This window comes from Clarias gariepinus, chromosome 5 (assembly GCF_024256425.1).
Source record: "Clarias gariepinus isolate MV-2021 ecotype Netherlands chromosome 5, CGAR_prim_01v2, whole genome shotgun sequence".
Lineage (NCBI taxonomy): Eukaryota > Metazoa > Chordata > Actinopteri > Siluriformes > Clariidae > Clarias > Clarias gariepinus.
Genome location: NC_071104.1, coordinates 27,132,274 through 27,149,649, shown reverse-complemented (window position 1 = coordinate 27,149,649; position 17,376 = coordinate 27,132,274). Strand labels below are relative to the sequence as shown.

The window sequence follows — 17,376 nt, the reverse complement described above, 5'->3', positions numbered from 1 at the left end:
CGACATCATATACTGAACAACACAAAATCAAGTTCTGCTTTAGGATTGTTGTTTACTGGAGCTGTGTGTTTGTCTGGTGCCTCACATGCCCTGTATTGTGCAGTGCACAGACTAGTAGGTGGCTGTCAGAGGAACTGAAATGTTAAATATAACTGAATGTTGAATATAACAGGCTGTGCGCTGCCCTGCTGCTTTATTTTGCTTTTAAAGTATTCATAATGTCAACATTTTCAGCACATCCCCTGTTCTCTCTGTCACTCTTACCTTATTCAACTCAATTGAATTCAGAAAACCTTTATTGGCAGCACTGTATGTAGTACATTACTGTCACAGTATTGAAAATATGATTTGAAGACTTGATAAGGTTCTTTCTCTCTCTCTCTCTCTCTCTCATAACTAACCAGCTGTCAGTCTTTTCCATTACCATATCAACATCATCATTCTGCTCAGAAATCATGCTACACACACACACACACACACACATACACAAAGCATGACTGCACTATGCCGTACATCAGTGTGTGCTAACATCAGCCCTAAGGTGTTTGTTTATTAATTTGGTTATGCTCACAGTAATACTAAAATCTGACTTGCCCTAGTATAAGTTTATACTTTGCCGAAACAGTTGAATTTTTCCCCTTATTGTCCCATTACATATTGCGTTTAGTTACACATATGCATATTTACATTCGTAATGAGCATAAGTGTCAACCAGCTAGTGATTAAACCTGTTTCTTGACACTTTTGTGTTAGCTTTAATCATTAATGTATGATATTTGATAGCTACTGCAGTCAGCGTGTGATCAGAGAGAAAAAGATCAGAGTGGGGGAGTGGAGAGGGTTTTCGGTATGACTGAAGTGCTCGTTTCTGTACCTGTGGGAAAGCATGACTGAAAAGGAATAAAAGTTCATCTCAGAACCTTTCTCATGAATGTAATCAGCGCAGTCATGTTCTGCTGCCCCAGCTGCATGATTGGCAGTTACATTATACTTTGCTGTCGATGATCCATTCGTCGCACCCGGATCCACAGGCCACCCAGAATAAGTTATTCCTTTTAGCAATCTACATTAATGCTTTTCTTTATTTCACACACACACACACACACACACACACACACACACACACACACACACACCACCCTCACTAAGCAACACACACACTGTGCACTAGTCAGGGCAGTGGAAAAAAACAGTGAGGCAGATGAAGAAACCAGTCAAATGTCTGGAAATATAGTGTAGTTCCTGTATTTTTTTTTTTTTTTGTCCTCTTTTATTTCTACATATAATTTAGAATTCTTGCACTTTGGCAATTCCCTCATGAGAACAGCACATCACCGTATAATCCCACTTGACCAGTTAGGAATCCTCAGTGGTGTATGCCAGCCACAGCAGCTGAGAGTGTCTGATCCAGGCACGTTTTCCTAAGCTTCCAAGGCCAGACCTGAACACTGCGGTTCAATTCCCAGTCACTGTCAGCATCGGAAAACCTCCAAGACACTGATGTGAACATTGCCTCCTCCAGCCAAGGAAGCCTGGGCTTTGAGCTCTGAGGACGGCTTGGCAGACAGACATGAGTGTAACACAGTCTGTGGAGTCTGTATGGTGGCTTTACAGTGTATATCACTGGGTATACTGCTTTTATAATTTGTTAAAGAAAGCATTGTCGGTGGAATAAGATAACATTTGAAACATTAGTGCATAATAGATGGATGGATGGATGGATGGATGGATGGATGGATGGATGGATGGATGGATGGATAGATAGATAGATAGATAGATAGATAGATAGATAGATAGATAGATATATAGATAGATAGATAGATAGATAGATAGATAGATAGATAGATAGATAGATAGATAGATAGATACTTTATTGATCCAGAAGGATAGCTAAGACTACATGGACAATTTTTTCTCAAACCAATTGAAGTTATTATGGTTAAAGATTTGCAACTTAAAAGAGTATAAATTTCTTGTTGCAAAAGTTTCTGCCTGCTGTGAAGCATTTAATCTGCTGAAAATATAACAGAAGGAGATTAGGTTTGTTTTTTATTATCAACTTTGAGGTTAGGTTATGCTTCCCTGCTTCCCCCCTTTTCTGATGAATCTCACCTCCTGCATTATGATTGCTTACAATATTTAGTCTCATTTTTGATTGCTTATATACTTACAGAGTATCAAATGTTGAGCCAATTTGTACAGTGTGTTGAACTGTTAATTGAAATACTGTTTGATGATTCATTGATGTTGCTTGTCTACATTTAACCTAAATACAATAAAATTTTATAATTATAATAAAAATTGTTTAAAATAGTCATGCCCTAATCCAGGTAGTATGTTATCTATAAAGAAGACATGTAGATAACTTACCCAGAATGACTGGGTACAAATAATAATAATAATAATAATAATAATAATAATAATAATAATGTACAGTGTAATTTGCAAGTATAAAACCATGTTGAACGCAGACCTGGCTTTCTGATCCTCAGTTTTGGTGCAGTCTGGCCGGACTGATCGTGGACTTGCTTTAATGTCTGTTGTTGTTTTGTCTCACACAGTTTCCCTAAAGCTAAACTCTCAGCATGCAGAGGATTCTGACTAGCACACACTCTCACAAGTTTCCCTTAGTCACAGTCTATGGCAAGATTTCTACTAAAGATTGGAGCATTAAAGTCAGCCTAAATAAAAGGTGATTGTACTTACAGCAATTTGTGAAAATTAATTTGAAAGTAAAGAATGTGTGAAAATGTTACTGCGGCGACTTTGCTGCATTCTTTTAAAGTAATCAGGAGCTGAAAATCATATCAGAGCTAGACATAAAAAGTGCCTAGAGGCGTGACTGCATCATAAAATTTAAAAGCCTATCATGTTTCCTTGCCATCACACAGGTTTACTATAGGAATTGGGGCAAACACATTTAGGTTTGGGGCTTTGGTTACATATAGACTCTGAACTTAGTGATGAAGGAATACATGTAGACACGAATGTTATTGTGTTGTTTTTTATTGCCTTAAGACATGACAAGACCATATCAAGCAGTTTTTGATCCAATCTAAATAAATATAATAGACATAGAGCTATTTTAATGATAGTTGTTATGGTGAAGCCAACATGTAGTGTTCATTTGGGCTGGGATCTGGAGATAGAGAAGTCTACGACATGCTGTATGATTTATATTATTTTCTTATTCATCAAATCTTTCAGTAAGTCTTTGTCTTCTGTGGATGGAGATATTGTTACCCTGGAAGAGACCCCTCCAGTAGGACATTATTGTTTTAAGGGTGTGTAAAAAAGTTGACGATTCAGAAGCACCTAAGTTTGTTATGTTCTTTATTCTATTTAATGAGTTTAACATAAACATATCAAATTTTATCGTTATTTATTTTTTCGTTCACCTCATGATCATTATCATCTATACTGCTTTATCCTGTATTCAGGGTCGCGGGGGACCAGGAGCCTATCCTAGGAGACAAAGCAGGGTTTACCCTCGACAGGGTGTCAATCCATTGCAACTTACACACTCATTCACACAGTATAGACAATTTGGGAATAATCTGCATGGTCTTTGGACTGTGGAAGGAAATCGGAGAATCAGGAGGAAACCCACCAAGCACAGGGAGAACATGCAAACTCCATGCACACAGAAACAGGAATTGCAAATGAGTGGAAATCGAAGGTGCAAGGCGACAGTGCTAACCACTACACCACCGTGTTTTTTCATTTTACTTACATAATTAATTTGAGTGGAAATTCTGCCCCAATTTAAATGTTTATACATATTTTTTTCCAGTCTATAACAAAATAATCCTAAAGCTGATCACGTTTCCGTAATGTAAGGTAGCCCTGCTGTTGTAAGCCATTGAGAACATAAATTATCCTCTAAATTTACTGCCTTTAATGGAAAATTGCAATACAGATGCAATGCAAATCAGTCATGCACATGTTTTGTGAAACAGATGTTTCTGACATGGAAAGTTGCCTCTAATTTACACTGCACCACAATTACAGGCTGGCTTTCCATAAATAATCAGTTTAGCATGATTTTTGAATGTATACATTCACATATATTTTATGTGTTTGGAAGGGGTTGTTTTTCTAAACTTTCAGTGTCAGTGATTTTAGATGGTTAATTGTCTTCATCGTTAGAGAAATTTGTTTTAATATTGCACAGCCCTAGGCTTTATGAAAAAATTGTGCTTTTTTTATATTACATGAAAACAGTTCAAGCAAGAAAGAATAATATGCGAATAAAGCACATATTTCAGCATTCCATCTGTTTCTAAACAGTTCAACCAATTTTCATTTTCAACAAACATTTTTATAAATAATCTAATTAGAGTCGTTAAAAAACATTTAAATAATTTATTACAGGACTAATGAAGGCTATAGTCCCATGTTTTTGGTTTTGGGAAAGAGTAAATCTCTTTAGCTTTGAGAGAATTTTCCTCCTTAAACTTATTTAAGCAAAAGACTTTAACTGCCTATAAGCACAAACATAAATTTAAACAAATGCCACATAATCAGAGCACAACTTGAAAAATTTCTATTCCTACTTGACATATTCAGTGAGAAAGACCATCAAGGAGAAATATTTGCAGAAGTGTTGCCACATTCAAATATTCATTAATGCTTTTATTGCTGCATTAAGATCACAATAATTACTTTTAACAGTGCCCTTTATCAAACGCAGGGTAATAATTCTCGACAGAATGCTAAAATATGCATTACTTAGAATGGCAGTAGTCTTTCTTTTCAGCAGTAAGCAACACAAGTCAGTCCCTGTTCCACATAAGTGACAAGAAGTGAAACACATTCAACAAAACGCTTCTTTTAGTTTCTTTAAAAAGGAAAATGACAGGCAAAGAAGAGCAGAGCCAAGATCTCCCGTTATAACAGAGAAATCAGAGTGCTTTCATATGTCTGACTTTAAAACACCTTTAATCTCTCTCTCTCTCTCTCTCTCTCTCTCTCTCTCTTTTAGACATAACTAGCCATTATATTATAGTTTTTCTAACAGAGTTTTTGCTCCAAGATGATTATTAATAACAGATTTTGCTTTGTATACAATGTAATCAAATTATCATTATTATTTTTAAAAAGCACATCAAAGAACAGGTTAAATTAAGAGGTGTTAAAATTAAACATCTTTGTTTTAAGGACAGGTAATTTAAATTTTTAATTTTCCAAAAAAACATTTTAATGGATTATTTAAACCTAACCTAATTTTACTTCCTAATGTTATAGCGTATGTAGTATGTGAGGTGTTAACCCAACTTTTGTATAGTATAGCACAACATAAGAGCTACAGTGCCATTACAGCCCAGTGTTGGAATTAATTGTTTATTTTAGAACCCTCATTTACATCAAAGAAAATCAATCCATGTACTGTCATGTTCTGGTGATGGGGAACACTGCGTTGGCCCAGCAAGCCTCATGCAAAGTAATAGTTTGAATCCCAGGATACCTAGATAAGTAACTTATTTTCTGACTTAATTTTTATTTTAAGATTTAGTTTTTTTTGTAATTTAATGTTTGCTAGCATATTATATCTAAGCATATCTATATTTATCATTTTATATCTAATGTTAGTGAGCAAGCAATAGACTTCGATTAACTTCACCTGTAGAAAGAGAGTGTGGCTATAACCAGGTGTGTGTGTATATATTTAAAAGGACAGACCTTCTAATTCAGTGTCCTTTTCTAATTTTTATTTTTTTTAACATTGTAACAATGCTGATGACAATAATTATGCAATAATCTCCTTTAAACAGTTGATATTAAGATGTGTCTGCTACGTATGATCTGTAAAGCCTCTATAACGACTCTAATCTTGGAGGCTGGTAACTCTAAATACTCTAAATGAATTAAATTTTTACAAAAAAAAAAAAAAAAAAAAAAAACTGAATATCACTGGTGTGACCTTCCATATCATTTAGTGTTTTATCAACCCTCAGTGAACACAACATTCAATAGGACCTCATAGGTTTTGACACTTTGATTAATACAACACTCTATACCCTCTCTCTCTATATACAGTAAGAGTGAGAGAGAGATCTTGTCTTATGATCACAAGAACTTGTTGAGTGCTAAGTGCAATTATCACGGACTATAAATACTTAGGTGTTATGTATTTATCATGATTTTTTGTTTTGTTTTGTTTTTTTGCACCATTGGAGCGTGTCTAGGATTACTCTTAATTCATTTCTCAGCACCATGCATTGCCCCAAGCCCTGGATTAATTATCTACATTTGTATCCAAGTCCCTTGTGGGTGTGTGTGTGTGTGTGTGTGTGTGTGTGTGTGTGTGTGTGTGTGTGTGTGTGTGTGTGTGTGTGTGTGTGCGTGTGTGTGTGCGTGTGTGTGTGTGTGTCTGGGTGTGTTGTACTGTGCAATAGTCTTAGGCACCATATGATTTTAATACAGATTTTTTTCATATAAGTTTTGTCTGCATTATCATGTATAAACCATCCAATTGTTTTATATATAAATTAAAAATTAATATGTTTATTGATTAAAATAACAGGAAATAGCATTTTCATAACATTACAAAGAATTTTTGCGTGCCTCTAAAGAAAGTATTAGGCTCCATGATAGACCAGTTTTCAGATGAAAACAAAAAAACCTAATGTAGGCTCAGGGTTTTTCTGATAAAGTTATGAGAAGAACTCATATTCTCCAGCTTACTCCGTAAAACCTAATAGCAGATTTACTCACTGCAAAAACTCTGTACCTAACATTACTGAATATTTTTAAGCAAAGAGTTTTCATACCAAATATTGCCTGTATATATTTTATTACTCTTAAGTGATCTTTTTAGAAATTGTATCATGTAAAAAATTTTTTCAAAGGCATCATTGCTTATTGCTTTGTATGTATGTGCCCAAGACCTTTGCACTGTAAGTAAAAGCTGTTAGGTTTTACTGATTGTGCTGGAGAATAAAAGTTCTTTTGGTAACTCTGTCACATTTGCTCCCTTCTATTTTCATTCATGTAGTCTACAGTAGGTTTTTTGTTTCCACCTGAAAGCTGAAATAACTTTTTCTGACCTTTTTTGTGTGTGTGTGTGTGTGTGTGTGTGTGTGTGTGTGTGTGTGTGTGTGTGTGTGTGTGTGTGTGTGCATTTATCTTTTTAGTGACAATGTTGTAATTACAGAGTACTTTTACAACATGTATGATTTACATAAGGCCTTAAGTGTGTGGGCACCTGATTATCACACCCACATGCAGGCATTCGGCAAACTGTTGCCCCAAAATGACAAAATGTTTGCTGCAGCCTGTCAGTTTACTTTGACTGAAAAAAAAAACTTATTTCAGCAGAGCAATCTGGAAGTAAAGGTCGGTGTAAACATGATTTCCCCAATTTGTTGTGGAAGAACTCGAGTGGCCTGAACAGCACCTTTGTGATGAACTGGAATATCAGGCCTCATCACCTGACATCAGAGTCTGACTGCACTAAAGCTCTTGTGGCTGAATGAGCAAATCCCCATCGTCACGCTCCAAAATCTAGTGCAAAGTCTTCCAAGAAGAATGAAGGTTATTAGAACAGCATACAGAAAGGTAAATATGCAATGAGAAACTCAAAAAGCGCATACAGCTGGTTCTACAGTAAGTATAGCCTTAATTCGTATGATATTGAAAATAATTGTGCTGTCAATCATTTTTTTAAATAACGTTTCCTTTTTTTACATGTCTATACAGTGTTAGACTATATGCATCTTAGATGGTGTGTGAGTGTTTTGACCTTCTGTTTGAGGATCAGGAAATGTTGTTGTCTACGATGACCTTCATTCTTTTGTACAAAATAAAAAGAAGTGGTTCTGTAGCCTCCTACCTGAGACATCTCCTTCACACATTCACAGAAAAACTGGATTTTCTACCAGGACAAAGGCTGTGGTGTGTGTGTGTGTGTGTGCTTCCAGGCCTTTGGCAGATTTTTATTTTTTCTGCTTGTATCTTACTGCCCTCTAGTGTTTGCTTTGTTTATGCATATATTTCACAAGTAAGACATAAATTCAAGTTTCAAGTTATCATTTAGTTTGAACATTTTAAAATGAATTGTGTAATTAATCATACATGTCGTTGATGTTAAACATAACTCTGTTGTGTAACATGTTAGAACACAATAGAGCTGCTATGCTTGTTAAATATACTGTATATGCAACTGACATATAATAGTATTTCTATTTTAATTAAATTTAATTAAAGATTATACTGCCACATAAGATTAAAACATTTGTGATGGTGGTTTAATGCAATGGTTCACTGTAAAATCAAAAAGTGCAAAATTATAATGTTATTTTAATACATAAATAGATTCAGCTAATGTCCGTTTTTGTTATTTTTTTCCTGTTGAAAAACGGTACAGTTTGTGCCACAGGGCTGTCAAAGATTTATTTATGACTACATAGCAGGGAAGTGTTTAAAATTCAACACTGATCACATTTCTAGCTGTGTGACCAAGACCGCAACACTAGAAGGCAGTGCTTTACTGAAAATAGTAATACCCTACTGATCAAAAAACCTAAACAAAACACACCTGTCTAAACCAAAAGGGAGCTGGTGATACTAGTGAGTGAGAGAGCAAATATATATATATATATATATATATATATATATATATATATATATATATATATATAGAGAGAGAGAGAGAGAGAGAGAGAGAGAGAAAGCAATAATAAACTGAAAGGACTTACACCTAATTGTGTATTTTCTCTGTCCATGAGATCCATACTGAAATAAACACTGTTACTATTATAATAAAAATTATTAACTGTAATTTTAGGGATTGCATTTGATGTGCTGAACACACTCTCCACTAGGCCAATTTGTAAGGCAAAAAGAAATACATATTTTCTCAGATATGTACTGTATGCACTTTTAAATCAGTCAAGTCTAATCCATTACACATGTGTTTTAAAATGAAAATCCATATTACCATAATATTAAAATAATATGACTTAAATTTTATGACTGAAATTACTACTCAAAATACTTTCATATTTGACCATAGGGTTATCTGTTATCACCAGACCTGAGTCTCAGCACTGACAAAGAAAAAGTTGAGGGTCTGATTGAGTGCCCTCAATTCCATCTGGCTAATATATTCTCATCTTATAGAGCAGCTAACAGTGCTAAGGAGAACCCAAAGGGTAAATTGGAATGCCTGTCCTTGAAGAACCGGAATGCTTGGGCAATGAGGACATTAAAATAAGCATTTCACAGGTATGCTTACATAACTCAATCTTGTAGTTGCATGGAGTGGATGACAACATGTAGAAGGGGGCTTTAAGCATTTTTGTCAACCAAAATATAGAACTGGATAAAAACCAACATCTTTATTCTGAACAGTGTATTTAGTGAGGCTCTTTATTTTAAACTACCCATTTAATTACAGCTCTGTCAATTGAAATAACAAGTTTTTTGGGTCAGAGCAAGGGTCTGATTTTGACCCTAAACCCTGAGCCCCAAGAGTGCTGTAGAACTGGGGTTTGCTTTGTTTCCCTGTCACAGATCCCACTGATAGTCACAGCCCAGTGGACACAGTATCCCATTATAAAGTACAGAGTTGCCCCAAATCCTAGTCTAGACATCCCACCTCTGGAGGCAAGGTGTTTATCATGTTCATACCAAGGTACAACCTTCTCAACAATGGAGTGACTGTTCCTGTATAAGAAGTAAATTGGCTAATACATTGCCAGTCCTTGCTATGCACTATATATACGGTATATAGGTCCTCTGAGTTGTGCAATCTCAGCTTCATCGATTTTACTGAGCCATGTCCGCCACCAAGGCACTAATTGGCCTAGAAAGTAACTCGGATTGCTTTCTGCGCTTCTTGTTATGCTAATCAGTTGTTGAGTCAGATCCAGTGAAAATCTGCTAAACCAAGATTTCATGTTGGCATCAGCATCACCACACACAGCTATGGAGGCGTCCACATCACACACATCTTGCATCCTAACAATGGTTACTTTTGATGGCAGGGAGCATAAATTTAATGGGCATCTTCGTTTACAGGGGACTAAGAAATAGGCTTACAGAATCTAAAGTCTTGAAACATGGCTTGTTATACTCAATTAATTTCGATTAAAAAAAAAGATGAAATTTGACCCACAAAAATGTGTGATGTACAGAAGAAAAAATCCTCTCCCCAGAGCTGCGTGCCATCAGCATAGAGGTGTAGATCTGCTCATCTGTCTGTTCAACAGTGCAGAATGTAGTCTACATCTAGGAGATAATGTCTCACCTTGAGGCGAGTGCTTCTCATTGGCAGGTTTACAAATATAAGTCAACTCTCTGTACCATAAGCCAACTCGAAGGTAGTGACGGCAGTGATTGAGTTTGCAGGGTTTCGCTAGAAAATGTGCTGACGATGTATAAAAAATACACTCACCCAGGTAAAAGAGATGAGAGGAGACTATCTCAAGCTTAAAAGAGAAGGAAGTAGCATCACTGACAGCATAGCATTGACAGCATGATTTTTTTGTAAATACTTAGTCATGCATCATTTTGTGCTGCTTGATGCCTCTGTATGTTTTTGCATGCAGACTTCTCTATCACTCTCAACTACAGTACAGTACAAAACTGTTATTTTATGAATGTGCATCAAAAATAGCATCTACCCTAAAATGTTTAAGCTGCCTCTTTACTTTGCTGATCAGTGAATTTGCATAGATAGAAGTATGTACGGTCACTGGAAATGCATACTTTTGAGTTTTTTTAGTCAATTAAGGTAGAAGTTTGCAGATTATGGTAAGACGATAGCCTTAATAGGTGAAACTGACATGAGAAACTTGAATAATTTCTTATGACTTAAGCACCTGTATGGACCTTTCACAAAAGATATCACAAAAGATGTACAGTATGCATACACTCTCACATGTCAGTACACTGACCTCCGCACTGACAGTGGCTCACTGGGGAATGCTGTGTACCCCAGGGACTTATAAGTAGTTAATGTGAAGTGATACCAATGTACTGTATGTGCGTCTATAGTCTAAGTGCAGGCTCAAGGATTAAGATTTAAAGCAGGATTATAATCCATGTATAAACCATCAATAAGTAAAATAACATTTAAATGTGTCTCATTCCAATCTCATCAGGTTTCTGGCCCTCATAATTTGAGATAAAGCATTACCTCTGATGAGCAAGACAGTAAAACAGCAGTGTGCATGTCAAAAGGCTGTAACTCATCTTTCAATCCAATAATATATCCATTTCTCATCCAAACATATTTCATGAAGGGACTTAGCAGTCAAGGTAAGAGATATGACTGGAAGAGAAAAGAATGAATCACTCTTCTTTCTCCACTACATTTTCCCCTTTGCTGTCTCGTGCTTCCTCAGATACCTTATTTTCAAGCATTTTGTATGTAGTCTCAGGAGACAATCTTGCTGCTATAAATATGAATAAATCCCACAGTAAAAAGTAGGCCAAAGCTCTTTGCTCTGGGGCTTTCTTTCCGAAATGCTCTGCTGTGGGTTGGTCTTGTGTGACTGCTAGACCCATACCTGCCGTGAAAAAGTATTTGCCTGACATATTTTTTTTTAGCATATTTGTCACACTTAAACTATTTGAACAAATTTTAATATTACACAAATATAACCTGTGTAAATATAAAATGCAGTTTAAGTGATGATTTTAATTATTAAGTGACAAAAAAAATTTCCACACCTACCTGGCCCTATGTAAAATAGTAATTGCCTAGTAAAACTCACTTGCCACACACAGGCCTGATTACTGCCAGACCTGTTAAATCAAGAAATCACTCGAAAAAATCCTGTCTGACAAAGTGAAGCATGCTAAAGGATCTACAAAAGCATCACAATCCAAAGCAATTCAAGAAGCGACGAGAAACAAAGTCATTGACATGTATAAGTCTGAAAAGGGTTGCCAAGCCATTTCCCAGGTTCTAGGATTTGTGCAATATTAAAATTTGTTTTATGATCTGTTTCATTTGAGTGTGACAAATGTGCAAAATAAATAAATAAATAAATAAAATTAAAATACTTTTTCACCGTTATTACACTGATTATGATTTCTTAAATCATACGATTAGGAAATCATAAAACAACACACTGTAATCATACCCATACTGTAGCAGAACACGTGGATATGTGCATTGATAAATAACAGACGTGATGGTGATAGGTCTGACTCACTCTTTCAATCACCTGTTTAGTTTACATGAAATAATTGATGCTGGGTTTCAATATGAATGAATATAAATAAATCATTTTGGGTATACACAGCTTCAATATGCGCAACTGATCTACATCTTTTTTCATTTTTTTTCATTTTTTTTATTGAAAACCATCCTCATTGATGTTTGTACATATATTCCATAAGAATTAAAATGTATAATATAGCAATTCTACTGTATGTTAATGTAGTTTAATGAATTTTAATCTCCTGAGCATTTAAAAAGTTGCATTAAGTGAATGAGAAAGTGTTGAACACCCTGAAAATGAATAAAAAATGAAATAATTGATAATAATCATAAGTAGTTTTTATTCTTATTCCATAGTACATGTCTAACAGCATCAGGAAACCACTACACCTGTCAGAGTGTGTGTGTGTGGTTTGTGTGTGTGTGTGTGTGTGTGAGAGAGAGAGAGAGAGAGAGAGAGAGAGAGAGAGAGAGAGAGAGAGAGAGAGAGAGAGAGAGAGAGAAAAAGAGAGAGAGAGATGCAGTGCTGTATGCAGATGACGTGACACCTTCCATTAAAACGCACAGATGAAGTAGAAAGAAACAGCCACGTTTAAACTTTCAACTACTGTTTATGCTCACTGTTGGTTTTGCGATTCCTTTTGCTATATGTTGCTTTCTGATGATGGAAAACTACAATTTTGCAATTTACCAAGTTATGTAAGATTAAGCAGGGGTAGCTCAGTGGTTAAGGCATTGACCTACGGTTTGGAAGGTGCCAGCCTCAAATCAGCACCACTGTTCGGCCCATGAGAGAGGCCCTTATCCGTCAAGTGCTTAGAGGTATAATGAGATAAAAATGTAAGTCACTCTGGAAAAGTGCATCTGCCAAATGCTGTAAATGTAAATGGATGGTTTAAGGTAAACCCTTGCCTAAAGCAGCTGAAAGACCAACAACCTAGATTTTCGTTAAGGGAATAAGTAATTAGCGACACAGTGGCTTAGTGGTTAACCGCGTCGCCTTGCACCTCCAGCCCTGGAGGCTGTGTTCATGGAGCAAGTATAAGCAAGTAAGCGTGTATATGTGTGCCCTGTGACGGATTGACACCCCATCCAGGGTGTCCCCTATCTCGTGCCCTAAGTCCCCTTAATATGCATATGAACTTGAGTAACATACAATTCTTAATCTATAGGGTTTAATATGATAATAGCCCACCCAACTCCACAAGGTTTAGGAGTTTGTTCATCGACATTTGTTGACCATTCTTCCAGAAGTACATTTTTGTGGTCAGACACTGATGTTGGATGAGAAGTTCTTCCACACCAAACTTGCTCATCCATGGCTTAAGGGACATTTGTGAACTGGTATGCAGTCACATTGAAAGGGGTCACTTCCAAACTGTTCCCACAAAGTTGGGAGCATGAAATTGTCCAAAATGTCTTCGTATGCTGAAGCATTGAGAGTTTCTTTTACTTGAAGTAAGGGGCCGAGCTCAACACCTGAAAAACAACTCAAATCCAACATGCCTGAGCACCTGACCTCAACCTGCTGTTAGAGAATGGTCAAAATTTCCCATAAACACACTCCTAAACCTTGTGGAAAGCCTTCCCAAAGAGCTGAAGCTGTTATAGCTGTAAAGAGTGAGCCAACATCATATTAAGCCCTATGGATGAAGAATTGGATGTTACTCAAGTTCATATGTATGTGAAGGCATGCGAGCAAATACTTTTGCCAATGTAGTGTATGTGTGATCTTGAGCAATGAAGAAATTAAGTGTATGCTGTATTTTAAAGATTCTGCACAAACTTACCCACTAAAAAAGCATTTTTAATACGAATTTAAGTTGTTACATACTGACTCGATCTCATGCTCGCGTTATTATAGATAGAGTGATCCATCAGTTTTTAAAATGAAATATTCATGCATTTTAAAGATGAGCGTTGGACTGTGTGTACAGAGTAAGTGTGAGAGCAGTGACATTTCTGCAGGTTGTGTTTATAAATCACCTTGCCTTTATAGCATTTCGCAGTGAAAAACATAAGTTGAATTTGTGTAGCAGGTATTTACAGCAATATCTCACTATCTGTAGGCATAGGTGTGTAAATCTGTGAATATGTGATTGCTAGTATGTGGAGGGTTATTGTTAATAATGTAATTGTAAATCCCCTTTTACTGGGAAACAGTATATTTTAAATATCTAGATTTATAAAAATCCTAAAATTTGCACCACTCAAGTCATTTCGAGTGGCTGTACTTGTCATATGTAACAAATTAAGAAATATCCAACTACTTTGCCTTGCTCATTTACAGTAAATCCATGCAGATCTTTAGTGGTAAGACCCTCGTCCACACAAATTCATGCACATCTTTTTAGAGCTTTAGTAAAGTGCAGGAGTCCTTATGTTTTTCTGCCACACTAAGTCACTAAGCCTGTGAATATGCAGCTGTGTTGGGCCTTCATGTTCCTGCAGAAGCATCTGTAGCTGTGATCTAAAACATCCCATAGGTGCTATTTAGGGTTAGAGGTCGATATAGAATACTCAGATCATGGCTGCTCATCTGTGCTGCCCATCTGTTACAACCTGCACACTGGAGCAGATTTATTTTGTAGTTTTTGGTAGAGGATACAGGACTTATGTGTGTGTATTGCATGCCAATTACCCTCTCACTTCTAGTGACATTTGAGAACTTCAATTCATAAAAACTGACATTTTCTAGCAGTGACCTAAGCATTGAATTAAGATCTTTTTAACCTCAAGCTGATTAAGCATTGTCATTTATTTGTGTGATTGGCAAGGTGTAATATTCCATTGCACAAATTGCAGTTATTGTCATAGGACTTAAGACAAACTGACACATTTCGGATAAGGTATGCAGTCTACGTATGACATAAGATTATTTATATTATAAGACTACCACTATACGTTAGCAAAAAAAATAACATCCATGAGTTCCACGCCTTTATTAAAGATAAAGAATTCGAAATTGTAATACTCAGGCTCTACAAGCTTACAGTAACAATAGATAAATTAATTAAAATGTAAATGATTGTAAAAGTGGGTTTAAAATCCTGATCACTGCTTAGAATTTATTTAAAAAGTGTAATTGGATTGTGATCATGCCCTTCATACCAAACCCTCAGGCTATTCTGGCTTTTTTTTTTCTTTTTGAACTTTTTATTAGTATCATATGGGTCTCTCTCTCTCTCTCTCTCTCTCATGAGGTCATAAGGTTAATTATGTTCTTAACTGAACATATCTGAAATCTTCAAGTTTCAGATTTGTTAATTTACTTATTTTTATTTAGAGAAATCCAAGGATGGTATTTAAATACTGAAGAATTTAATGCATTCTCCTGCTCAACCCCTGCAAAAGCTAATTTACTCACTGTGGAAATCTCATTTTAAATGTTTCACTAAAACACTGGCATGGACAATGGAACCTATATAATAGTGTTACTGAAAAAGTAATAAAGTTTAATGTGATTTATAAGTTAAGTTGATATAGAGATATGCATACTGTAAGCAGCTCCACAATTAAATACAGCATTATTATTTTATAGAAATAGTAAATGCCAAAATGTTATTAGCCCGAAACGAGGAAGAAAAAAAAACACTTATTCCCTTATGGGAGTAGTAGACTTGTTTGTTTGCCTCATTAATCACTGAATGAAAGTCTAGTGATGGCACTGTAGTAGCGTCCTCTGGGATCAGATTCCATCGTTGTTGTTTCAGTACAGTGATCCCGTTTCAGAAACACTTGCTTTGAGTCTGACACAAAAATATGGAAGTTATATCTGAGACAGTATTAAAAAAAAATCAGTAGCGTATGTCTTTTAAAGCGTAAAATGCTTTTACCTTAATATTAAGGGTCTTACCTTAAATATGTATAACACTGCAGAGAAAAGGCAAGATTTTTTTTTATTACAGTTTTACAAATAAGATTTGTAGTTTTTAAATGTATTTTTATTTTTATAATAATTTTCGAACTATGTAATCATGTGCAACCTTTTTTTCAGACCGTTGCTGGGTAGTGTCATGGGAAGCTGGAGCCTATGCCAAGGATGTCACGGTACAGAGCAGGGGTAACCTTGGTGTGGGAACCAACCCATCACAAATCTGGACACACCAATCAGCCCACAACTCAATGCAGAACAGTACAAGTATTAAGGGTTTCAGTCACCTGGTGCCACTCATCGTCTTGTCTATACTGCTTTATCCTGTACACAGGGTCGCAGGGGGCCTGGATACCCCCCCTGGGAGACCCAGGGCACAAGGCATACCCCTGACAGGCTGCACACTCATTGACATTGAAACGCCAATTAACCAAATCTGTATGTCTTTGGACTGTTGGAGGAAACCGGGGAAACTTACCAAGCATGAGAAGAACATGCAAACTTCATGCACACAGAGGTGGGAATTGAACCCAGATGATTTTAAATTTTTAGCCCAAAAGAAATTGTAACTGACCCCTCCTGAGACAGACAGAAATATTCATTCTCAACGCAAAGCTACACACCTAACTACATTTTGCAAACTTTTTTTTTTTTTTTTAACCAAAGTTTATTGGCTTTGCGTCGGGTGTTTTTTCTATGACTATTATTTTTGGATCAGTCTATAACCGGCGAGAAACGCACAGCAGAAGTCCTGGATCAGGACGCGCGAGTTGTACACATACAGTAGAGTATAAACCTACCTTGATGTCGGCTGAGGGGCGTCTGCGGCACTGGCTCGGGACACTGGCGGTCTGGTTCATGGTGCTGAAGCTGATCAGCTCTCTCAGTCAGCTGGAGACGGAATGAGAGAGACTTTAGTGCGCAGGTGCGCTCAGTCACTGAAAGAGAGTTCACCGTCCACACTACACTACTCACACACAGCTGCATGGAACATGTGGAAGACCAAAAGGTCCAGAAATATGTCACATCTGCTGAGTCGGCACTGGTGATGCAATTACTCCTTTAATGAATTTAATTAATAACTTAACTGCAGGAATAAGAGATGTAGTGCAGAACAGGGTCTTAATAAAAATAATAAGGAAAAAAACGACTTATCATTATATTAAATGTATTAGACTGCATTGCAAACTCACCACCTTGAAACAGAATATTTTGCTCCTCTTCCCCCTTTGAGCTATCTATACAGTATATATATATGGAATAAAATATATATATATGACCTATGATACTATCAAAAATCTTTAAAACAATATAAAAGTTATTAGGG

The 17,376-nt window shown here is 36.2% G+C and overlaps 1 protein-coding gene across 1 annotated transcript in view; it reads right to left on the bottom strand.

Annotated features, from left to right (window-relative positions):
- The window catches only part of LOC128524507 (inactive dipeptidyl peptidase 10-like), a 66,641-nt gene extending 49,709 nt beyond the window's left edge, over positions 1-16,932 (bottom strand). The window contains exon 1 of the mRNA XM_053497096.1: positions 16,850-16,932. Coding sequence (XP_053353071.1) covers positions 16,850-16,909 — 60 coding nt within the window. The 5' untranslated portion in view covers positions 16,910-16,932. The remainder of the gene's footprint in view (positions 1-16,849) is intronic.
- Between the last annotated feature and the right edge of the window lie 444 nt (positions 16,933-17,376).